The sequence below is a fragment of the Cloeon dipterum genome, chromosome 4 (assembly GCF_949628265.1).
Source record: "Cloeon dipterum chromosome 4, ieCloDipt1.1, whole genome shotgun sequence".
Taxonomy (NCBI): Eukaryota; Metazoa; Arthropoda; class Insecta; order Ephemeroptera; family Baetidae; genus Cloeon; species Cloeon dipterum.
In genome coordinates this window covers 25,864,479-25,890,195 of record NC_088789.1, presented here as the reverse complement: position 1 = coordinate 25,890,195, position 25,717 = coordinate 25,864,479, and the positions used below count along the sequence as shown (strand labels likewise).

At 40.2% G+C, this 25,717-nt stretch overlaps 1 protein-coding gene and 1 long non-coding RNA gene across 3 annotated transcripts; both read right to left on the bottom strand.

Annotated features, from left to right (window-relative positions):
* Positions 1-137: 137 nt before the first annotated feature.
* Positions 138-22,880, bottom strand: LOC135942756 (guanine nucleotide exchange factor for Rab-3A-like). Of its 2 annotated transcripts, none has more exons than XM_065489039.1 (8): positions 22,720-22,880; positions 4,105-4,649; positions 2,088-2,295; positions 1,850-2,025; positions 1,404-1,618; positions 1,244-1,343; positions 1,116-1,182; positions 138-1,054 (listed from the first exon to the last, which is right to left on the bottom strand). In XM_065489039.1, the coding sequence occupies exons 2-8, from the start codon at positions 4,579-4,581 to the stop codon at positions 972-974; spliced, it is 1,326 nt and encodes a 441-aa protein (XP_065345111.1). In that variant the 5' UTR covers positions 4,582-4,649; positions 22,720-22,880; the 3' UTR covers positions 138-971. The 2 variants fall into 2 exon arrangements, with proteins under 2 accessions (XP_065345111.1, XP_065345110.1); XM_065489038.1 differs by lacking the exon at positions 22,720-22,880 and adding an exon at positions 4,828-4,879.
* Positions 22,881-24,303: 1,423 nt separating this feature from the next.
* LOC135941724 (uncharacterized) lies at positions 24,304-24,617 on the bottom strand. The gene is made up of 3 exons (XR_010575004.1): positions 24,569-24,617; positions 24,427-24,516; positions 24,304-24,378 (listed from the first exon to the last, which is right to left on the bottom strand). It is a non-coding gene; the product is annotated as an uncharacterized LOC135941724 (long non-coding RNA).
* Positions 24,618-25,717: the final 1,100 nt, after the last annotated feature.

The following is a 25,717-nucleotide window of genomic DNA, read 5'->3' as shown; positions in this document are numbered from 1 at the left end:
CTAAATAACTCTTAATTGTTTTCTTATACTGTCCTTCATGATATTTCAGGTTAAATGAATAAAAAAAACAGGAATTCTATAAAACAACAAATAATTTTGCTAGGTCTCTCCTTATTAAAAATTAAGGCAATCAGATGTGTGTTTCAAATAAGTTTATTTCTCAATGTACAATTTGCAAGTAATAAAATTTACAAAATGATTAACAAAAAAGAGGCAAAAAATAAAGAAAGTTTCAAATGAATGATAATTCCAAAAACTCAACTAAACACATTCAAACATTCAATTATTATCATACACTTCAGCTAAAGTAATTTTTTACCAGAGTTTACATAGCAAGAGTTAATGAATACATTAAGTTAAATCTCCTAAAACAGGAAACAGTAACCTTGCAATTGTCAAGACAAATGTATAGGAAGTTTTAGCTACCACTAAATCATGATTTTTTTAAAAATTTTATTTGAAGTCGTGTATGGGCATACAAAGAAGACAGACTTTAGAGATTTTGTCGTCAAATTCAACTTGGTTGGTATATTCTTAAAATTTGATTGATTCTTTTAGGAAAGAGAAATTTTATCGAATTCAAAAATCATTTCACAAATAAATCATTCACACTTCTTTCACAGTCAACCACTGACTAAAATTTAAACGGCTTCATGTAGTTATTTTATCACTAACCACAGCAATAATCACACATTCTTTCTAAAATCTCGAACATTTGAATTCAATATCTAAACTGAATTTCGATTTGACACTTCGGGTTCATCTACAACACAACCTCTACACGATTTTTCTTTGAATTTGTGGCACATTTCGATTTTCAATCTTTTCCATTCAGGCAAGCAGGAATTTATTTACATCAAAAGCAAATGTATGTGAATCTCTTCTATTTTTAATCTAAGTCTTTGGCGTTTTTTCTTAAAAAAGTTAAATGACTGGTGTGTGAGTGTTTGGTAGGCAGCATCTTTACTCTTCTAATCCTTCGAGATGGGCAATCCCAATCTTGCGAGCACAATTTCCTTCCTTAGCCGCACCAACTCACAATACATGTCATGGGCTGCAAGTATGAGAATTTAATTAAATTTCTGTTCCGCACCAATAGGGTGAAATGTTTTTACCTGAACTCTTTACAAGACCTCTTTCGATGTACCTCAAGTAATTCAGGAAATCACAAACGGCAGTGATCTGTGCAGAAATTTTTGAGTTAAAAATTTTAGGGGTTGAAATTAATATATTTATATTTTACCCTATTTCTGCACATTTGCGAAATGGGATGCCACTGCTCCTCCTCGCTTAGGCGCAATCTGTAGTTGCAAATACGCTGGGCGTCAAGTAAAGCACATTTTCTGAGGGAAGAGAAAATTGATTTTAAGATCTAAATCGCAAAACAGGAAAGAGAAACTCACTTGGGAAAAGTAGACTTGCTTTTCTCGGTGGCTGCCTCGATGAAAACGGTGCCCGACTGAACTGCCTCGTAGACTCTTGAGCCTAAATCGACGTTGCTGAAGTTGAGGCACAAGTCAATGTCTTCTCTGTAGATCCTTGAGAGAAACGCGTTCGTCCTGTCTAAGCTAGGGCTTTCTTTCCACTGCAGGAACTCTTTATGCACCACGGGATCAAACTGAAATTGATTTTTTCTTTTAGAAAAATTGAATTTACCGGGAAGCTTAGAGTTTTATAAATATCAGAAAATTTACCCGAATTTAAAAATGGAGAGTTAAAAAATTATAAAATAAATCAATTAGTTTGTTTTAAACGTGTAACCTCTTTCTCTTTTTTTCACGGTAAAAGACGTTTAAGATACTACACTTTTCTTTCTTTTTGAACTCAAACGTCAATTCTCAGTTCTTACCTCAATTTCGTCTTTTGTAGTCAAATCCTCTTGCTGCAGCTGAGCATAGCCAGTGTGGGCAGGGCTGCCACCCCTTTGCTCCTTGACAGGAGAGTCTGGAGGCGAATTTTCCCTACCGTACTTGAGGTTGAAATGCGACGGCGAACGTCGGTGCTTTCGGTTGAAGAGATTCATGCCTGGAATGGAGATCGGCCACTTTGTTAGTCTCAAAAAAGGCCACTTTGTCCCATTCTTTTACCAGACGAGGACGATGAGGGCGTCGAGTCCGACTGCTGCAGTTGGGGGTGGAGATGCGGGTTGGGCTTGCTCGGGGTGGACGTGATGACGAGCGTTTTTAGGGCCGCCACTTCCGCCTGCAGCACCTCCACTTTCATCTGGCTCTCCTTGAGCGCCTTTTCGGCCTGCGCTCTGGCCTTGTTGGCATCCTGCACCATGTTGTGCGCCTCCTGCAACAAAAAAAAACAGACACCGCCATGTCAAAATATTCTCAACATAAATATGTACATTTCAGTCGGTTCAATCAAGTATGTACATTAATACTATAAGTCGGCTCGCTACTGTTGAAATCCAGTTGTTCAATTTCCAAGGCGAGCTCGCGCAAACTCCTCGACAGCTGTCGCTCCATTCTCTTGGGCTTGGTGTCCAGCCTGACGTGTCCCTGTTTGGCTTTGCCGGTGAGCAGCATTTTCCACGACGGCTCCCGCTGCCCACCGCCCTCCGAGTCGCTCATCTCGAAAAATCAACGCCCTTTCGCCGATTCGACAAGGGGAATTGATGTTTTCTCCACTTCTTACAAGCAACTCGCTTTTCGCTTCCTGTCTGTAAATTATATCACTGCCGCTACGCTCGTTTCCTTGCGTGCTGGTTGAAAATTTTAAAATAAAAAACAACAAAGGAAAGGAGGGACGAGAAATCGAGAGCGATAAGACGGAAGTTGCGGCTAATGCGAGCGAATAACCATGTATTTCGTTCGCCGCTTATCAATTAGGCCGCAGAGGTGAGTAAATTAATTTGTATCTTAAAGTAGTCGTGAAATTCGGGCACGTTGTGCGTTGGAAAGTCTTCGCATAAATCTAATAAGGGGCTCACGCACCGACACAAGCCAAAACAAAGTGTTATTGCGTTTGTGACCTGCGAAAGGAATTATATATTCTGCATTATTATTGCGCCCTAAATTTACGCAACGCGCTGCGGCGAAAACTATCAAGTGCCGCTGTGAGACAGCTAATTAATAATGTAACATTATTGGGTAATCAATAGGCCACTAAAATTGACGAGAAGGAGAAACCTTCAGAAATATTTGATTACGCAAAATATATTCGTCATTTTATTTATTATTTGCAGAAAATTTATAAATAAAACTCAAGGAACTAATTTCTAAAGTGCAAAATGCATTAATTTTTGGCCTGTAATAGTAGAGAATAAAATTTATCAAAATATTTTGTACGACGTTTAAGACTTGTTAGTAGATCAGATCTGCGCAGTGAAAAGTAATCATGTTTTGACTGTTGAACCTGACTGCTTTTAAAGAGATAAGCCTTGCACTGAATAAATTCAAAGTCAGCGTAAAATGTATGTTGCGTGTGTTGAAGAGCAAGTGAAAATCAACAAACATGACCAACAACACGAATGTATTTGGGGGAGAGAGCAGGTATACTAAAAGCGCCGGCAGGAAGCGCGAGTCAACCAAGTGTGAACTCAACCAAAAACCTGTTCCTTGAACTTGAAATGGGTATTATTACACTGCGGGCCAAAGAGCATGACTTAAGACGTTCCAATCGCGTCAGCATCACAAAAAAAGAGGCGATGAATAAACGGGATGTGAATGAAAAACGTTTAGAGCGTTGATCGCACGTCTCTCGATTCGTCCTTTTTTGAATAATTCAAAATTGAAGTGATCGGATTTGAATCGTGCATGGTATTTTAGAAGGAAATTTCCGTTTAAAATAAATAGAATTTTACCTCTAATTGTAAGGCCAAAGCACTGTAAAAGTTTGTATTCCTACCACAAAATCACTTATCTCATTTGTTTTCTGTAGGCGACGTACACAAAAATAAATAATTAAATCTTTGAACTTTTAAAACAATTGTTTTTTTTTCAGTTTATATAACTGCAAATGCCAATTTCGTTATAAAGATCAATTTATTCCATGCTGTCTCAAGTATTAAAAGCGAATTCCCGCTCGTCTTATATTAAATAATTCTAAACCAGTAAACCATTGACTATTATTTAAATTATCAAATTTTTGCATTACCTGAAAGAGGCTGGCGGTGAGGTCTAGGACCTCGGATTCCACATCGGTCCTGATTCGGCTTAGCCTGGACACCTCTTCGTCTCGCAGCTGCAGCTCCTGCTTGGTGGCTATCAGAAGCGACTCCAGCCTGGCGATGGACTTGTCCTTGGCCAGGTCCTCTTTGAGATTCTCCTCCTCGTCGACGCCGTTCTGCTGGTGGTGGCCGTTGACCTCCGCGTTGACGTTGTCGACGTGTCCGTTTGATTCATGCTCCTCGATTTTCCTTGTCAACAGAATGGTGGGCGAGTCCGTCTTTTCCACCACGGAGTTGAGCAGCTCGTTGAGTCTGTTGTTGCTGTCCTCAGGGACGAATCCGTTCATCTTGTAGGGCTCGATGGCCACATGACCGTTTAGTTGCTTGAAGCCGTTGATCTGCAGGGGCGAGGACAGCTTCTTGCTCTGCTCCGGAGAGTGCTGGCTGCCCAGCGGAGGAGACATCTCTGCTGACAACAGAGTCGATTCAGCGCTTTCAGCAGGAGCTACCCATGCTCGCTGACCAGGCACGTCTGAAACAATCGTGTTCAATTCAGAAAGGGCGGACAGCGTGAATGAATTCAGATTTTTTTATGTGTATGTGTGCATCGAATTTGACGCCCGTTTGGCGCACGGGAATGCGCGCAGGCGAAACGTGTCTTTTTTACGACTGGCTGACTTTTGCGAATGCTACTGCATACACACACAGACCTGATTGTCCCATTGAGGAAGCAGCGGCAGCATGGATTGAGCCGAATGGTGGCTTCAATTGAATACCACCCAGAATTCTATATTGTTGCTGCCTGCCAGGCCGTTAATTGAAAACAAAGTTACCAAATGTGTTTTTGTTGTTTTTTTTTCTACGCAACATTTGCCCCCTTAAATATGTCATCATTTTGATAAATTGCCTCGTTAATCACAAAAAGTGACAAGAATGTATCCACGAGCGGAACAGAAGGGTAATTCCCTCTTAAAAGGGTCATAGCGTGCATTTTCTCTGCGACAAGCAAGGGGCCGCGGCTGCGGCTCATTTCTGGCAGATTCATGCCCCCGCGGGAGCAATAATCCGTCTGCGAAATGGCACACGCCACATACACGCATAGGGTGAGTTAGCCCAGAGCCCGGCGCAGAACCCAGAAGCTGCCGGTGCGGCTCATCTCGCTCACGAGCAGAAGAAACAATATACGCACGCCCCAAGACCGGTTTATTGTGTGCATGGGCGACACAATGCTCCAGTGACATTGACACAAATTGGCTGATGCTGCCCGACATTATTAACTGCGGAAAGAGCGCGGTGTCTGCCCCTCTACTCCTGTGTATGATCCACGACACATCGGCCTCGATTATTGTGATCATGTGAGACACAATAATGCACCAAGGAGAGGTCGTCACGTGTCAACGCTCAGCTTCTTTGGGATTTATTTATTGTGTTCGTGGGGAAATTGTGACAGAGGATATTCAATAAGTCGAGAGATAATTTGTACTTCCTCCTTGGGTTCAATTGAGGATTTCCATAATCTTTTTTAAATTAAATTTTAGAAACTGACACACTGACAAATATACAAACGATTAGACGTTTCAGTAATTTGGTTCAAATCTCTGACAAACATGACTTTTTAGAATCGGGGGGTTTTTCAATAATTAAGAACGGAAATTAAAAAAAATATAATGTGATATCCAGAATGTGGTTTTTGAGATTTTGTGTCTCAGGGAAATACTTATTTAAATATAATAACTGTCAATAACCGCAAAGTAACCGATTGATTTTTGAGAAAATAAAAATATGATCAAAAACTGTATAAAATCACTAGTAAATTAGAGAAAAAACATTCAACAATATTTAATTTATTCTTAACAATTATTAAACGATTCTAAAATTTACTTTTCACATTTCTTTTTTACACCAAATGGATCACATCTGTTTCTATTCCTTCTGTCAAAAAACGTTTCTGTTTGCCAAAAATTTCATCCACCGAAACAGGAAATGGCAAAAAGGACAGAAAGAAACTCAATTTGTCGCCATACACGCGGCAGTGTGTCACATGGCAGGAGTCAGTTATTGGGTTAGCAATCACAGTCGCACCGCAACATAAAGGCATCGCAAGGTGCGTGACGCCTCACGTCTGCAGGGTTGCTAGGCAACCGTGGCAAATGGAAAGGCGCTGCCGGCAAAAAGTCTGCAGATATGCCCGGCCAGCAGCCATCGAGCAGCCACACACCGGCATCGATTCTGCGGGGGGCGAACGGGCAGAACAACCCCCTTGACATATTATTACTATTATGTTCAAGTGCTGGCGCTGGCCCGCCGATTTCGCAGCCGCCAGCAGGTAGCAAGACTAGCAAGGTATATATATATATATTCTCCTCTCCCATTGTCGTTCTCCCCAGGGCGAATTGGCCTAATGCATGTATTTCACACGCCGATGCCGGCAATAATTGTCGGATTGGGCTTTGTCATGATTGGTGCCTGGAGACCAGATTGTGCAAATTGTGCAGAAACAGGAGTACGTGGAGTGATGATTTATGATTGTATAAAATCAAAGAATGAATGGTTATACATCCGTTCCATTTTTTTAAATTGGTAAAAGTACATTAAATTACTGAATGATCATGAATTGATGTCTATTAATGTCTCTAAAACCCTTTCTAAAGGTTTTGCTTCAAATCATTATCATTTCATTCAATTTAAATGATATTAAATAGACCTAAAAGCATGAATTTTTAAGAATCTTAAGGCATTTTCTTCATGCCTGGATGGAGTTGCATCTCAATTTCTTTGAATTGCACATAATATCTCATCTTCTCTACCGGAAATATCAAATTGTGATATTTCGATATGGCTCCTAAGAACTTTTAAAACTCCACCGACACTCCTTCCTGATATGAATGCACATTTCACAGCAGGGTTTCTTGTCTCGAAAGTTTCCGCATCAAACTATTTCAAGAGGAGCAATTTCATTTGCCGTACGGAGCGAAAAATCCTTTGACAAGAGGTGGAAAATGAGCAAATTTGCCGAGCCAGCCGTCTGGAGCATTATGAAGGAGAGGACTCTCTGCGTCAATAAACGGCCAATTACTCGCTTCCTGCGAGATGGAGCGACTCCGTTGATAATTGAAGTTTGCCTGCCCGCTGCCGGCAGAGATATGAGCGCAACTCCCGGGGTTAGGAAATAATGTGTGCCATTATTCAGGAAAAAGCAGCCATTCCCTCGAGTTTTTTTTTTATTTTTCACGCCGACACGAGAAATGCTTTCTCCATAACATCAGAGCGAGTGGAAAATTCAGTGCGCCTGCTCAAACTGCTGAGTGAGTGGTGTCGTTCAGCAGACTGACGGATTTTCCAACCAGCTCATGCAAATTGGCTCGGACCGGGCTTCTCATCACCGCGGCCAATTTACTTTTTAATCAACTGCCGCGCAAGTGAGTGAAATCAAATTATTCCACAAAATGTCAACTGGCGCTCAGCCGGCAAATCGCAAATTGCGGTTCTCGTGAGCACCGAGAAGATTGGTTTGAGGCAATTTAAGCCAAAATATAAACCACATACCAAGTCTGTTGTAAAGTCATCAAAATTTCAACAAAATTAACCGTTTTAATTAATTCATTGAATTCCAACCCTAAATTTTCTATGAAATTTAATGAAAAAAATCACTGATTTAAGAAGTGTATGAACATTTTTCTGTCAAAATTCCGCTATTTCGTGCAGAACTGGACTTTCCTCATAATATAATGATAATTGCAGAGGAGTTCATTGCTCCAAATTGCGTCTAGACCATTTGTCTCAATCTCTGAGCAGCGAAATTATCCGTTCCACGCAGAGGGAATAAGTCGAATTAATTGTCGCCCCTTTCATTAGGCTCGCACGCGCGTTTACATTCGCTTTTGTAGGTTTCCAACGTGATCATAGCAGCTTTTGTGCGTTTCCATCCTTCGCCAGCCGATTGACGTCACGCGAGCGAGCATTAATTTTTTCTTTTCTGACAAAGCTTTTATTTAATTGTGCACAGGGACACACGTGAGTACAGACACAGACAAACAGACGAAAATGCGTGCACGTGAGACTGCGCGGAACGAGTGCAGAGAGCCTTTTTGTTATTTTCTGCCTAACGGTGCACACACGAAAAATAAAGGGAGCGGTTTTTGTCAGCAGGCTTGCAAATTCACGTCGTGAGCGAAAAGTGTGAAATGAGGAGAGATTAATGCAACAGCACGAAAGGCTTTTGTTTTAACTGTTATCACTCGGGCTTTATTACTTCGCATTAAGTGTTTTTATGATTTTTATGAAGCATCACAGTAGTTATTACTTGAGCAAAACGTGCTCTTGTTTTGATGGCGAGGACATTTAAATAAAAACACTGGCAACACCATTGTAGTGGATTGGCTTGGAAATCGATAAGGATATACTTGGCCTACTAAAATTTACAAGCCTCATGTTAAATATTACAAAATTTCACTGTTCATAAATGCGCAGGTAGCCTTGTGAAGTGTAATTTGTCATTTTTTTCCTTAAAATTTAAGTGAATCAACTATCGCTTTGCATTGGACAGTGAATGTTTCCAATTGAGCTGAAAAGATGGTTCTTTTATTGATCGGCAATTCGAATTTTTCGACCAGCAGCCTGCTTGTATCGCGCACTTGCCATCTCGACGAGTGGCACGTTCCCCAAACGCTGCAGCAGTAAAAGTTTATTGGAGATCGGAGGCGAGATGCAAATTGGCGCCGTCTTGCACGGCAATCAATACATGCAAAAAAGTTTTTTGCATTGCGCGAAACGCAAAAAAAATTGACCACGGTCGCGGCAACGTGTGTGCAGAGTAATCCAATTTGCATCCTTGATCCTGTTTACCATTCTCGTGACTCAAAAGTTGGTTATTTATGACGCGTGTTTCACCAGGCTAAGAATCGCCTCCGCGTTTAAAAAAAGAAGTCTGGTTTGCGGTGCACGTTTTGTTTCCAGAGTGCGTGCACTTACACTCGGCGTGTGTGTATTTATGTGCGTCACATACAACCACACCAGACTCCGGGAAGAGTTTTCAAGCCATAACACTCAACTTGGAATGTGTCCCTTAACGGCCGTCAAGGGTCATAATGTTCTTTTAGATGCGGTTGTGGCATTTTTCTCGTGAATGTTACAACACAAGACAATGTCACGTATGATTTTTATTAAATATTATAGCATCTTTGTTGATATTTTTATAATAAAAAATATGTAAAAAGCATTATTCATGAATTTTTAAGCACCCATACGCCTTTTAGATTGAGACGAGTCTAGAGATGGGTATTTTTTTGTAATTCTGATGTTTAAAACCCGTTATTTTGATTTGGCAATATTTGCAAAACTCGAAAAATTCGTGTTTTTCAGGTTTTTAAGCAGAATTTCTCGCAAACAAACAATTAAAGACCAATCTAAAATTCCAAGATCATGAGCTTATTTCTAAAAATTTAATTACAAACCAAAATTATCTGTATTGACCCTTGACCTATATTATAGGACATAAAATTTGGTGTCTTTTCAATCGGGCTCAGTGAGAGAAATTCAAAGCACACCTTTTATTTTTGAAATTGCACCACTAAGGTCTCAAGGTTTACCAAAACTCTCCTGAAAATCCATAAAAAAGAATATTATGTAGAAAAATCTTCTATTAAAGACTCATTTCTGGTGTAAAAATTTCTTAGAGTTTGTTAACCTCATGCAAATTTTGTCTTTCGACCCTTGATATTCCTTCTAAATTAAAACGAAGAGGAAATCAACGAAAGAAACTTCATAAATGATGCTAAATAAAGCATCTGAATCCTCGGACAATTTTTGACACACTAAAAAGCAGAGGCAATTCGAGCCGAAGTGGGTCACCGCTTTGCAAACCTGGCGTAAATTCACGCGGCGGCAACCGTGTTCCGGCTAGGAGCTACTGCAATATAATATAAACATGGGAAAATCGATCCGCGCGGCAGCCGGAAAATGTTTGTTTTCCCCTCACATTTGTCAACACAAGGTCTTTGCCACCAATTGATCGTGCAAGATTACAATTCATGGTTAGCGGTTTTAGCGCCGCGAAAAACATTATCTACGCGATCGCACTATTAGACTAATTGGAGAAGATGGCACACGGCACGCAGATGCAATTATATTGGAAAAAGCGGGTCACGGCCGGAATCACCCCCAAGGGTGGAAAAGCACGCGTTTCAAACAGGAAAAGCCGACGAGTTCGCGTGAGAATTGATACCGAATCGGCATGTATTATTTCGATAACGATTGTTAATTATTTATCGATTTTTTATTAATATATTCCGAATTACGACCTTTCTGTACAATCAATACCGGCATTGTTCGAGTCGAAGACAAAAAACGGCCTTTTTTCCGAAGGTTTTCTTTTGTCGGGGTTTATCAGGTGGGCGTCGGCGCGGTGAAGATAAAATCTCTCGTAAAAGGAGATGCGCCCAACAATAGAGGGCTATTGATTACGAATGACCTTTTACAGGGCTTTCTCTCCCGTCCGATGAGCAGTGAGAAACGCGACGATTTGAACATGACACCAAAAATCATAAATTTTTGATGACGATAGTAACAACTCTCACTCGCGGCCCCCGGGTGCGATTAGAAATGCGCGCAATGAATTTGCCAAAATGATTTCTCCGCGTGCACCTGCGCCAGCCCAAAAGTGTATTAGAACGAAAACCCTACAGCGTGGAGAAAGTAGTAGCGATTTGCTCTCACTCCATTGGCAAGACGAGAGCATGGAGGCACAATAAACTAAAAAAAATATTAATAACAATGGAAACAATGCACGCGTGATTTAAACGCGCACGGTTGACGCCGGGCATTGCTCCCGTTTTTGTCCACTTAATTTAAAAGCATTTCATAATTTCTTTCCACTGCGTCTATCAAAATCAGATCCAGATTGCTCAAACGAAAGTGTAAGAGCCGATTAAAAGCTATTGAGTCTAACAGAAAATGTGGAAATTAATTTTCACCTTTAATTCAAATACGATCTAAAAATTAGGTTAATGATAAGAATTCCCAGGTTTTGCCGTTTAACTTTTGAGAAAATCGGCTCAAATGTTTGCATGCATATTATCAAGCAGCGAGCATCTATTGTAAAATACCGATTTATTTCACAATTTTCCTCAAAATTCGCTAAGAAACTTAATGAAAATATCACAGATTTAAGATTTATTTCAAAACGCCGCTATTTCGTGCAGAACTGGCCTTCCCTCCAATTATACTGATAATTGCAGAACAGTTCATTTCTACAAATTGCGTCTAGACCATTTGTCTCAATCTCTGAGCAGCGAAATTATCCGTTCCACGCAGAGGGAATAAGTCGAATTAATTGTCGCCCCTTTCATTAGGCTCGCACGCGCGTTTACATACGCTCTTTTGTAGGCTTTCAACGTGATCATAGCAGCTTTTGTGTGTTTCCATCCCTCGCCAGACGATTGACGTCACGCGAGCGAGCATTAATTTTTTCTGACAAAGCCTTTATTTAACAGAAAATTTGTGGAAATTCCTTTTTACCTTTAATTAAAATACGATCTAAAAATCAGGTAAAAAGATAAAAATTCCCAGGTTTTAGCGAGCATCGATTGTAAAATAACGATTTATTTCACAATTTTCCTGAAAATTCGTCATCATTAGGTAGATCACGACGAGAGGGAACGAAATCAAGCGAAAAATCATATAATTTTTCGAGAAATTTCGCAAAATCTGAAAATTTTCTGTTCCTTGGTTCATTATTTGCACAGAGATAAACTGTTGCTAAAATTCACAAACAATGATCTACTTGCTATAGCCAACAATGCAAAATGTTCTTCATTGTTAGCCTGTAAAGCTCTTTACTTTAATTATGAATCGCTTTTGAGACAAATCTCTTCTTTATCATTTCGTAAATCATATCTTAAAACTTTCCTCCTCTGCAAAAAAAAATCTCTTCGTGAGCTGAATCAAATTTTAATGGTGGGACAAGCCGCAACTAGTTCCCGCATGCAGGCTGGAATACCAGCAAGAGGCGTGTGAAACAATGAGATTTTAATGCATCTCTCGGTAGAGCAAAAGCAGTGCCGTCGAGAATATGAAATTTCAAAAAGGTGTTCGTGTGTGTGTGTCTGTGTGCGGGCATGCATATTTCATCCGGCAGCCTCGACACTAGCTGCGCCGTGGGAAATTTTCGCCTCATTACAGCATATTTTAAACACGCTCTGCACCTGGTGAGCAGTCGTCTCGTATTTCGACAAGTCGAAATATCCCAGTACGGCGTTTACATACTCTAGAAGGATTCCCCGAGATTAACTGCTCGTGAAGTGAAATTAAAATCTCTATAGCAGCCGCGAGAAAGGGGGAATTATAACGCATTTTTCGCCGTGCTAAGTCACGCGTGCAGATTTCCAGTTTTGTCATTTCGCTTCACATTCAACGAACGGCAGTTTATTATTTTGCAGTGGCGCAGAAAGAGAAAATTCCTTGCTCTATGCGCTGAGAGATATTGCGGCGTTTGTGGTTTTCGATCCAATTAATCAACGCGGCTGTTCTGCGTGCTGCTGCATTTTATTAACGAGATTTTCTACGCGAAACAAAACGAACAGCTCCCGCTGCGGTTTGTTTTGCAACATGATTTGGTGTAAAAAAGGCGGCTTCCCACATATCTATGTTTGTTATGACTACATGCTCACGCCATGAGGTAATTTTAATTTTTTAAATAATATGCAAGCGAATTAAAGAGGAATGATACTGCAAAAGCCTGGAAAATGCTTGTTGCCAATGCATAAACTCATCCCTTAGGATTCAGTTAAAGCCTAAATTGACCTAAGAAGCACTGTAATTTTTTGAGAAAATTGGCTGGAAAGTTAGCGTGCTTTTCAAATGGTAATGGCTGTCTCCTTACTTGAAATCCGATTTAATTTCAAAACCAAGAGTTTCCCCAATAAGTGGCATACACCGTTGGACAGATCTCGACGAGAGGAATCGGAATATGCCAAGAAAATATGTTCAAGCACTGTACATTTTGGAGAAAATTGGCAAAATTTGAATTTTTACTGTAAGAAGGTCCATTTTTTATTATTGCAAATTGTTAATCGATCAATTGTTTATGGCATCCAACAATTTAAATAATTTTCAATTGTTGCCCAGTATCATTCCACTTTAATTGCAACAGTATTAGTCAAAGCTGTAGTTTACAGGCCAACAATTAAGAACATTTTGCGTTGTTGACAATATCAAGTAGTTCATTGAGTCTATTGTTTGCGAAATTTAGCAACGGTTTATCTCTACCATGTGTGCGATAATGAAATCAGGACATTTTGTAAAAGATGGAGACCGTTTAGTAAGAGAGATAGTTTCATTAATGACAGAAATCACAAATGACGTTGGAAAAAAATAATGAAGCCTTTAAAATAATTAAAAAAATTCGAAAAATATTCAAATATTGATAGTGTTTGTATTTGTTTAAGAAGCACAATTTGAATTTCCATGCATGAATTGCCAAAAGTTGCAATTTATTCTTGGAAAGGCATCGATTTTGTAAATTCATGCAGTTGAAAAATTTTTAGAGCAAGGCTCTTCCGTCAAACACAGTCATCGGTTTGGAGCGGCGCGACATTCTCGAAATTAGTGCATTTTCCGCTAGAATTTGCGCATATATTTGACAGAACGCCGGGGGCAACATTTCGAGCAATTTCAGCCAGAACGACCGCAGCAGGCGTGTCAGCCAGTGTCATTTTCAATTTAAATGGAAATGAGGCGAAATGCGAGAAAGGGTTGAGTTTGTCGCGCGCGGCGCGTGTCCTGCTAATCCACTTTGTATGTGCGATTGTGTGTGTGTGCGCGCCTCTCTCGCCATGTAGAAAGCCGCACATCGCTGTTTTCGCGCAGCATCCAGCAACTTCCGCCGAATCGGCCGCTCGTAAAGCGATTATATATATATTATTCGTCTCGTTTTATTGAGGAAAGCAGCAGCCGCGCATCTTCGCTGCCCGCGCTAATTGAGTCCCATTTCGGTGCACGCGATCGGCCGGAATTTATGCAAACGACGCCGCCACCCATACACCGAAATGATCCGCCGAGTGTTTTGTCATTGTAGTAATAATTATTATTACTCATGCGTATTCCAGCGCAGCCATGACGTGACGCAACCACGCTGGAATGCAGCAATTGCAGCCGACTACTCGGGCTTCACAATTATTAATTTACAGCGTGCAACCTTTCGCCGATTGGTTTAATTGTTTCATTGCTCTCCGTGCAGTTGTTTGCATTTGGAGGACTAATTAACTGTTCTCGAAAATGGGCTGAGCATGCAATTCACGTGTAGTATATAAATAAAACACAATTTAGTTATTTTTCTTCAGCCTCGAAGAGCTAATTATGTAAGTTATAGGCGTATTATCATAAAAGAGCCACTATTAACAACCTCTCTCAGATCTTTCAATTTCCGCATTAGTTACGTTTTTTAATACAATTTTTTAATTTGTATCATAACAGTTGTATCCTATTCCAAGTGTACTGTAATGTTCATTAAGAGGATGCGTTTATGGGTGAAACATGAATGAATAATAAATTAATATGATAAAATGACTGCCTTCTAGGAACTAGGGAAGTAAAAAGTAAGCAACAAGAATTGTTACTTATGATTTAAATGCTACAAAACCATTTGGTACATTTTTATTCAGAATTTCTTCAAGTAGTGGAATGATACAGGGCAACAATTGAAAATTATTTGAATTGTTGGATACCATAAACAATTTGTTCAACAATTTGCAATAGTAAAAACGGACCTTCCTACAGTGAAAATTCAAATTTTGCCAATTTTCTCCCAAATTTGCAGTGCTTGAACATATTTTCTTGGCATATTCCGATTCCTCTCGTCGAGATCTGTTCAACGGTGCATGCCACTTATTGGGGAAACTCTTGGTTTTGAAATTAAATCGGATTTCAAGTAAGGAGACAGCCATTACCATTTGAAAAGCACGGTAACCTTCCAGCCAATTTTCTCAAAAAATTACAGCGCTCCTTAGGTCAATTTAGGCTTTAACTGAATCCTAAGGGATGAGTTTATGCATTGGCAACAAGCATTTTCAGGCTTTTGCAGTATCATTCCTCTTTAAAAAAATCATTGCAGAGAGTTAGCCAAAAATTTTAACTCTTTGTAACAGTTAACTAAATATTTGCTGGGAGAGTTTAAATGCGTCAGGCCAGGAGTTCCAACAATGCAAAATATCTCTGAGAGCTAGATTTTAGGTCAGCCCTGCGGGCAGTCTGTCGTCTGTCGCGAATTCCGGCACAAAAGAAGAGGCATCTCTTCTCTACCCGCAGACAAAAAGATTCACTCCCACGCTCCTCTCGGTGTACCAAAGTAAGTGCCGGTGCCGGGCAGAAAACACTCCACTTTTGAAATGTGCGATGAAGAGAGCCACTTTCCCTGCGCTCCGTTGAAAAGGCGGACACTGACCTTTCATTCTCCTCTCGGCGCGAATATATATTGATACACTTACTTTGGTCTAAACGTGAAAGAGCAGCGTTGGCGGCAACGGAAATGTAGGTGAGCATATTCCTTGGAATTCCAACGGCGTCACGCAACGATAAATGTCGGTAAACATGTCTCCAATTAGGCGGCGTATTGTAAGAGCATAATAATCAATTTATTTAGAATTGCGACAGTGTGCAGAAATAAATTAATTAGTCTCGCATGAATCATTCGAAAGGGCGGCCGCATAGTGAATGATTTCGGGCTCATCGTTTCCCTTTCATTGATCACAATACAATGTTTGCTTTAAATTCACTTGACACCAACAGGCAAATTGAATTAATTTGCTCTGTCGAGCTTCTCGAAAGATCGCTTTCCTATATAGGAAACGTAGCATTCTGGCTCTCTCCGCAGCCTTTACAGAAAATTTGTGAAACTTAATTGATGCGGGCCGCTTATTTTTTTCCAATAAAAGTCCCCCAAAACGCACACTTTCTGATCATCGAGGGCTTCCAGAACGTCTAGAGGCTGCACCGATTAAAACGACTAATTCTTTGAATTAATTATCTGAATGGGAGTGATAAATAAAGTAAAGTAGAGCTAAATCCGTGCCTTTGTCGCGCCTGAGGCAGGATCCACCTTTTCCTTTTTAACCTGTACTTGAAATACCATTTTAAAATTAGGAAAAAGCCAAAAACTTTCGAAGTTGAAGAAAGACTCAAAAGTTTTAATGCCAATCAAAAGCGGCGAGCATAATAATTGTCTCCTTATTGGAAAAACATGCTTAAAAGGAAAATTTACATCATAAATCGCACAAAAAAGTGATAGAATTCTTGACAAACTGTTTAATTTTGCGAAATATTTGGCAAAATCTGAAATTTAACTCTAGACTGTTCCTTGGTCCCTGTTTCGCATTATTGCACGTTGTATAGATGTCGCTAAATTTCACAAACATTAAACTTGCTATAGTCAACAAAGCAAAATGTTCCTAATTGTTGGCCAGTTAAGCTCTACTTCGTCGTTGGTAGCGGAAAAATCGCGCAACTTTCAACAACCAAACGCTAATTTCCTTGTTGCAAGAAAAGGCCAACAATAAATTCGAACATGTGAATTCGGGTGTTTGTTGAGCAATGCGCAATTTTACTTCGACCAGGACGACTTCAAGAATTTTTGCTGAAAAAAAATTAATTGTTATGTTATAAAGAGCTTCAGAAATGCAGAAAGAAGCCACCATTAATTTCAACTACAAGTTCAATGGCGCAACATATGGCTGCCACATTCGGACTCTTAAGAACTGCACCCCCCAAAAGAGGCCACGCTGAAATCAATCCCCGCCGGCGTGCACTATACTCTCTCCCTGTGTGCCGCGGCCGGGTGCGGGGGATGCAGTCGAGGGGTTTAGGTTAGGGTGACGTTTGAAAGGGGTGGAACGAGGACACGATAAATCTAGCTCTGTTGGCAGATCTGATCGCGAGTGGAGCGTAAACGTATCCTCGGTGCGCACACAATTATATTGAGGTTTTCAGGACGCATTCGAGAAATTGGATTCCGGCCAGATTGAAAGTGATTTCGCGAGGCTCTCGAACGAATTTTCTCCAACACTTCCGAGAATGTGCTTTGGCAATTTAATCAAGCGAGGCAAAAGGCATTAAAAGAAAATTCTGAAATAAGGTCGTCATAAAAGTTTCAAAACTATTCATTTTATTTTTGTTGGCTTGTTTGTACAGTGCAGAGTATTGTAAAATAACTCGAACAGTTTTGGCTCGCGTGTGAATGCCATTCCGAGTAAATTCAAATTTATTTAACTAAGAATTAAAGGGAAGTGTTGATTTCCTGAATTATCGTATGAAAAAAAATGAATGCTTTTTTGGCTCAAGTCACGCTCGCTTACGCTCTTATTACTGCACATTGCAGGGAAATGTCGAAATTATTTCACGGCAATTCAGTCACAATAACGGCTTGTAATGTAGGATGAGAGATCGTGGGCGTTAAAGGTTTAAATGTCAGACCGTCTGGCTTGCCTTGCAAAATAACCCTAGAACGCAGACGCAAAAAGCGGATTCATTATTCAATATATAGAAGGGCTGGAGCCGCTGAAATTTCATCTCGGCAAGTAAAGTGTCGTAATTTCCGGCTCTACGTGTGGAGAATTCCGCGGCCGTAAAGCGGCAAATACGCCGCGATTCGCACAGCAGCAGCAGCGATGAAGAAGAAAAAAACGCTTGCTGCTCATCTTCTTGGGTCTTCTTTGACCTCGAGCGCCTCTCCTCCCCTCCCGCGCACCTCCGGAGCGGCCTCCGGCCATTTAACGCGGCGAGTGGCCTGCGCTGGTCGCGGCAAAAAATGCCGGCCGCCGCTGCCGCAGCTCATCTCAATAATTCCTCATTACATATTATTTCTTGGAAGAGGCAGCAGCTCTCCTAGACTCTCTTGGGAATTACGCAGCGAATAAATTCTTGATTCTTTTAAATCGATGCTGGTATAGGAACGGACTGTTTGTTGTCTAACAATTACCTAAAGCCGTGTTAAATAACTTTTTTTGCATTTATTGGAATTCAGTTTTCAACCTAAATTTGCTAAAAACAGTTAGAATCGCCTCAAAAGAGTGATCGCAATTAAATGAATCAATGTTTAGACTATTTTTTACTGTGGGCTGTCTAATTTAGACGCCAAACGAGCACGAATCTTACATTTTAAGACGTGTTTTTCACTTTTTTCTGTCTTAGGAGCCCGAAAAACCATCTGAAATTATTATTTTAAAACTGTACAAGAATTGAAAAATAAAATATTTTAGCAAAAAAATCGCAAACAACAAAAAACGGTTTATTATTTGTTTGATAATCTTTCAATGGACGAGTTTCCTTCAAAAAAATTGCTAAAAATATGTATGCACCAAATTTAATTTAGCGGATAGTATGTTGCAGGGAATTTAATTTAATTTTTTGACTATCTTTAAGATTTCTTGCCAGCCTCCATCTATCAATCATCAATTTAGATAACTAAATAGAGAGGAATATTTAAAATCAAGTGAAATCAACGTGAAATTAAAAATATCTCTCATCTCTCCTCTGTCGAGTGTGAATTAAAAAGACGTGCCTTGATGGACCACAGGCCAATTTTGGCGAGAGCCGCGCCGCTGTGTTTATATATACACACGGAGGCACGATTGGACTCGGTGTCTCGCAGTCAACGGCCTCGCTCGGCTTTGCACTCATCATCAGCAATTGGGCGACGCCCCGGCCGCCAGAGCTAGCGAGCAAGGCTTGAATGGGCTAATTTCGCGCGTCGGTCATTAGCATAATTTTTGCGCTTCCTCACGCGACCTGCGCCACCCGTGCGCGATAACGAGACCGTGAAACTAAGTCCGAGAGAGATAAATATTGTGCCAGCAGGGAAAATTTCACGCCTGCTGCGCGCCGCGCGCTATTCTCGTCTAGTTATTATTCCAGATAAAAGCGGGCTTTCATTGCACATTCTATGGGAGAGGTGCTTTTCTCTCGCACACGTTTTTAATGAGAGCCGCACAAGGAAACTCGAGGCAAAAATCTTCGACGTGGGAGAGGCACAAGTCGAGAGGAATATTAGCAAAATATTATCCACTTGGCTGGTTTTCCCCGTCAGAGTGCGAATGTTTCCATAATAAATACTTTGCTTTGTGGGAAGTAAAACTTATACAGCTCGAGTAATCGTGTTGATGATCAACAAATTAGTAACAGAACTTCAAGTTCGTTAGTCATATACGATTCACGCTCCTTTAGCGTCAGTAATAATACAAGCGCGAGCACGCACGTGTCTGATAACAATAAAAATCATGTGTAGACGCTTAGGAATCTTTTAGTCATACACTTTTTTCCAAGTTCTAATGACGAGACTGCTTAGCAACAGGCCTCAACGATTTGATTTAGAGTAAAATCAAACAATATCAAATGCGGACTGAATTCCTGACAAACCGTGCTCGAAAGAAAACAAAAAGTGCAGGAAGTCAGTGATTTGATTGAACTGATATGCGGCTGTATTATTTTTAACTTGAGCAATCTATTTTAACGCCTTTAAATATTCTGAGACTTTTATCACCGCAGTTTTCTGAATTGTATTTTTGGCGATAGTTGTAAATTTTCATGTTTATTGCAACAAAAAATTGCTACAAACGTCCTAAATATTATACTTGGTCTAAAATGAACCTCTGCGTACAGCTCCTTCAATAACTCTGTGCTCTCTCAGCGGGTCAGAGCGCAATTATGATTATAATACCAACGCAAGAAATAAGAGAGTGAACGAAGAGCTTTTTACTATCTTTGTTTGCTCTTCAGGCTGTGTGTGTTTTTTTCCAGATGGAACCTTTTCTCCCGGAGCTGTATAGACAAACACAAAATGCATTCCTGGCGAGACGTTCTTTTCATGAAAGGAAGATTCATCATCAGCAGTGAGCTCAGAGGATACTTCTCGAGCGCCGCCGCCGGAAGTGAAAGCAATATATACATTTTTCGCAACGCTGTATTTGTCTTGTATTTTCATGGTCGTGCGTTTTAAAATTTAAACACACAAAGTGTTAATGGTAAAACTGTGTTTGTTGAGTATGTTATAAAGGATAAATACATATAATCTCGACATATTATTTCGTGACGAGATATAAAATTGAAAAAAAATCTAGCCTCCCGGTAAAGTGAACTATTTACGCATGGCGTCGTGGAGAGAAATTTAATTAACTTTGGCGAGAGCAATTAGGACGAAATCGTCGTTTTATATTGAGCGAAAAAGATCGTTCGAGAGAGTGAGAGCTGGCGTGGAAAAGTGCTGCGATTTTATACTCTGTATAGCGAGCATTAGCGGCGAACACTTTATATACGTATATATATTTTGTTTCACGGCGTAACGGGATCGATTGAGCGCAAATAATCTAAGTACGTATCTGCTGAAAGAGAACACCCATCTCACTCCTTGACGGATTTAGTTCTGTTCTGCCAGCTAGGCATTTTATAGCGAAAAATGCTCCATTTTTGTTCTCACAATGAGGAAAAGGCTAGAGAAAATACAGGGTTTGGAAAATATTGAAATTTGTCAACATAAATACCTATATCGTTTGAGCTGACGTAAAGATAACAAATTAAAAGGCCTACAGGCGCATGTGGCAATCAGGCCAGAAATATTGAAAGGTAAATATTTACAGAAAATTTGTGAGCTGTCCTTTTAACCTTTATTTTGATATACTTTATAAAAATGAGGAAAAAGGTAAAATTTGCCAGGTTGCCGTTTAAATTTTTGAGAAAATCGGCTGACAGATTTGCATGCTAATCAATTCTAAAACCATGATTTATTTCACAATTTAGAGAATTTTTCCTCTTAATTCGCACGAGGAATTGAAATCAAGCGAAAAGTCATCGACAAACCGAGAAATTTATCAAATTTCGTAACGGCCCTCATTTCATTAATGCAAATAGTAGAGATAAACTGCGCTAAATTTCTCAATGAACTTCTTGCTAGTCAACGAAGTTAAATATTCTTAATTTTTGGTCTCTACTTTAAGTAAGCCGAGAGCACTTGCTGCGTAGAAGTAATTATAATTCCGAGAGACAAAGGAGTCGACTGTAGTGTATCCAACGTTTCAAAAGCGATTGTCTATTTGCAGTCTGTCTCGGCTGACATTTTGCATTCACGCTGCATCCTTGCCGAGCAGATAAATTTCGCACTCGGACAAATCGCGAGCTGGCAGCTTTATTCCATCTCTGTGCTTTGAATTGGAAATTGCTCACGATAGGAACGAGTTGAGAGATAATAGCAAGGGAGTTATTGTGTAGACGCGCGCGGGGTTGAGTGTGTAAAACGCGGAACTCGGTGCCAAGAGTGGAAATCGCGCGCGCGCGCGCGCCCGCGTCCACAACCTTGGCTCGTGCATAATGTTGTGAGTGTGTAAAAATATCCTATATGATCACTCCTGGCAGACGCACAAAACAAATGCGTGTAAAATTTCACTCGGTATAGGCAACAGTTTTTTTTATTTTTGGATTAGGATACAAACACAACCTAGACCTCGTCCCTCGAAAGTGGGTTAAGGAGTCTCTTCTTCGATTCTGAACCGAAATTCCCGGTTGAAACGTTTATTGCTTTGGCCTACTCTCAAGAAAGCTCCAATTTAAATTAGTAAATGAGCTTTTGACTCTTGCTGACATTACTGGCAGTTAAACTCTCGAATCGCGTAAAAATTATCGTTACTTCAAATCAATACGAGCAATATCGTTAGTTTTATGTCCAAAACCCTCAACAAATCACAAAATATATTAAGTTAGGAATTAATAAACACTTTCCCATCAAAGTGGCCCAAAAACTTGATTTTTAAGTGGTCCAGTCTCCTCTTTGTTTGCAAATTTCTCTTTTTCAGAAACTGCGACGAAGAGTTTTTACGCAGTGACGGCAGCAAAATTGACCAAAAGCGTCACTAATATGTGATAACAACCGCTCACAGTTCATCCTGTCAATAAAAACAATCGTTTTCGCGATAAGCAAATCAACAAAATTCTTTGGATTATGATCTCGATAATCTCTATGGCAGGGAATTTTCTAATGCATCGCGGTGAGTGGCATGACGTCAAGTTTGGGAGAAAATCGCCGCGGGACGTGCTTATTTTGTTTACAATTCGGATTCGCTGCTGGCAAAGGAGGCCGGGCTGCTTTCAAAAAGATCCCACATATCGAGATATATCCTTGTTCGCATTAAATTCGCCAATTTCGTCACAGTACGCATTGTGTTTGTCTGCGGTTTTGTGTGTGAAGTAACAAAAGCGTGCTCGGCTGATTTGCACATAATTGGCCGCTCGTGGAATTTCGGTGCGAATCTCGTGAATGTCAACCTCCCCAAAGGCACGCGTAAGGTGCTAATTGGCAAGCCGCGATAATGAAACCGTTTCTTTAAAGCCAGGAGCACGGCTTTTTCAGACTTTGCTCAGTGCATTCTTTCAGAGTCTGCGGGGGAGATGATAAAGCGAAAGAGAATCTCATTCACAAGCCGAGATAGCGCTTTTCCTCTCTCTCTCTCTCCCGAAAACAATGCGTGAGAAAATTCCCAGGCACTCTCCCCCGCGAAGATGATTAAATTTAAGAAAAATCACTCCCCGAAATTAAATTTGAAAATTTTAAACTGATTCCAGTCACTCACCAAATAGGAAGTGGAGCGGCGTCGAAGCAGTAGCAGAGTATTATCTTTCTCAATTGATGCTGTGGTCCAGCTCGAGCAGGAAGAAGCTGCAATCGGAGCGAGCGAATCGACGTCCCCGCCAGCGAGCAAGCAGCGACTGACTGCCAGGCCTGTGAGAGCGATGCTTCGCGGCCCACACGGCGCGCCACAGCCTTCCTGCTCCCGGTTTAAAGGCCAAGGTAGGCACACTGCGACGCAATCGAGCTCCGTTCCCTAGTTCGCGCTCGCGGCCGCCAGAGGACACGCCAAGCCACTGACAACTACATAATGAAAAACCTAAATTGAGTGAGCTCGACTTTAAAGATATGATTATACAGTTTTATTAAATAAAATATTGTATTATGTTTTCGCGAAGCTTTATAAACATAATTTAACTCCTTACACGTTGAGTAGGCGTTCCAACGCGTTAATTAGATCTTCTTAAGACATTTTTATAGAGGTACGTGAAATTAAAATTATATTTTTATTAAAAAGCGCACCCAAATTATAATTCCTAGGAACTCGCCCCCCAAAAAAGGCACGTTTTACCCCAAAGGTGTGTCAATTGCAACTTATGGTTAGTCAGGAGTAATCTAGCTGATTAATTATTCAAGAATTTGCCTTTTATCTAGAGTTACGTTGCAACCTCTTTCGCGTACCCAGGCATTAATTCGGGCCACAGGACAAAACTCCCCAGTAGTTACCCTCCCAGTGGAGCAGTTAAAAGAATTACTTCTCAAAACATAAGATGAATTAAAATATTATTAAAATATTTAATTTATTAATTTAGAAAATGAAATTTAACTGTGATAAAGTATGAATTTTAGACGAGTGGCTTAAGGTCGCATAGATTCTTTAATTGCTAGGTTGAATTAAAGAAAGATGTACTTAACAAGCTACATTATGTTGCAAACTGGAACTTTAACGATACAGCATAAATTATATTGTGTGTAATTCAAATGAAACTATTTGACTCGTTTGCGAACACTATTGAAATAATTGAAATGCAAATAGGAACGGAGTAAACTAATTGAATTTGACTTTTCTTCGGATTAATACTTGACAAGAAAAGAAATTAAGCTCAGTGAAATATTGTTTCTCACCACTCACTCTGCCAAACTCGTTAAGTTAAGTCTGCGGACGACTTCCACACTAGCCCGTTTTTGTTGACGTGTGGAAAAATAACTCTCAAAGTGATTCGAAGGATTTTTTGTCCAGGGTTATGTAGTGACAAGCGGGTGCTCCGCCCGATGGAAAACATGGCCGAGAGGTATGTGAGGGAGCAATAGTTTCACAACACAGCAAAAAAAACATCTTTACGAAATGAAATCCAGATACTCGAGGATTAAGGGATTTGTTTGGGATTTTCTTTTGTTGCCCAAAAGTATTACTTGTGCAATGAAAACTATTCTGACACAAAGAACGATAAGCAATTTCAATTGGAATCCTGTATTGGTAAAATAAGGAATTCACAGGCGCGCCTCCTATTTACCAAAAATCCTGTTTTGGCTCCAAATCCGTCTCTATGTATTATTATTTTACAGTTAAAACATGATATTCAGGGATCAAATACTATACAATTATTTTATTTCATTTTAACTGTGCGATAACGAACACATAACTGATGATGCCGCTAGCCACCTGAAATATTATCTTCAATTTTATTTTAAAGAAATAAATTTATCCTACCGAAAATATGAGTGAGTTGTTGATTTCGAAAAATCCCCACGCAGAAAACGTGTAATTCGATGCTCTCACCAAGTCGTGTAAAGCTACAAACTGGTTCAAAGGTTAAATGAAATACCTGATATAAAATTTGTAAAATAAGTACTTCGGATTGATCTTTGCAGTCCATGAATGGCCAGCTTTTTGCACGTCCTACTGTCTCAGCCAGCTCCATCACCTGCACACGTTACGCATAATTACAATACAAAATTACGACAGTAAAAAAATAGATATAGTCACCCCAACTTTTACTCCGTGGAGTGCAATGACCAACAGAACAAAGCGTGTTCCACTTTCAAAGCAGGAAACAGCCCACATTAGGCAGCTCGATGTGGAAATCACAAAGAGCGGAAAATCTGCATCTCTGGTGCAAAACAGCGCGCAGCACAACGTTGTCATCAAAACGGTCAACAGCAGTTGCATGAGGTTAAATAAAATGAAGTGTCTGTAACAATTTCAGAATTGAAGGAATTTTCCATTTGAATTTTAGTAATATATAGAAACGAGGATTTTATTTTAAATTTATTGCCACTACCTCTGCCTTGTTCGAAGAGAGTTCAAAATATTCAATGAAATTTCGACTCCGTCTCCAAGTTTGCTAACATCTCCATCTGCAGAATATTTTCGCCTTTTTATGCGATCGCTGATGGCAAACAGTCTCTCTTTCAACTCATCGCAAAATGTAATCATGATCCTTTCTTCAGTCATAATAAACATGGACGCCAAGCGAGCTCCAAAGTGGCGTAATAGTTCGCCACCAGTCTTAACGAACAAGTTGTAGACTACGAATTTGGTGCAAGTGTAAATTAAAAACGCCGATGTTTTCACCAAAACCCAACTCGATGAGTTAGAATATCCAATGAGTTTATCGATCTCGTTGAACTGAATCAAAAGCCTGTTGACGAATTTCCGGTTGGTCCAGCTCTTGTAAATGATGCAAATGACGTTGAGCACGTCGAAAAACTGGAAAACGACGTACACGGCGAGCGTCGCGGGTCGAGAGGAGCCGACGGGATCATCAAAGGCGTCAACGAAATTCTGTATGCAGCGAATTATGTGCAGAATGTACAAAAAATGACCGAAACAAAGGACAAAGAAGCAAAGACCCTGGACCAGTGTGGATGGCACCAGCGTGTTTTCTGCGAAGTGGATTCGGCGGAACGGCAAAACGCACCAAGCGCGGCCAGTGTAGAATAAAATTCTCCATCTCTGCAGGTTGGAAAGAGAAGTAGCGGGATTGCTGCCGTTAGCCGCA

Excerpts from the sequence above, each read along its gene's own strand:
- LOC135942756 (XM_065489038.1), bottom strand. Across the intron at positions 1,183-1,243 it reads CGCAAATGTGCAGAAATAGG|ATCACTGCCGTTTGTGATTT; the intron begins GTAAAATATAAA and ends ATTTCTGCACAG. Across the intron at positions 1,055-1,115 it reads AGGTCTTGTAAAGAGTTCAG|CCCATGACATGTATTGTGAG; the intron begins GTAAAAACATTT and ends TCATACTTGCAG.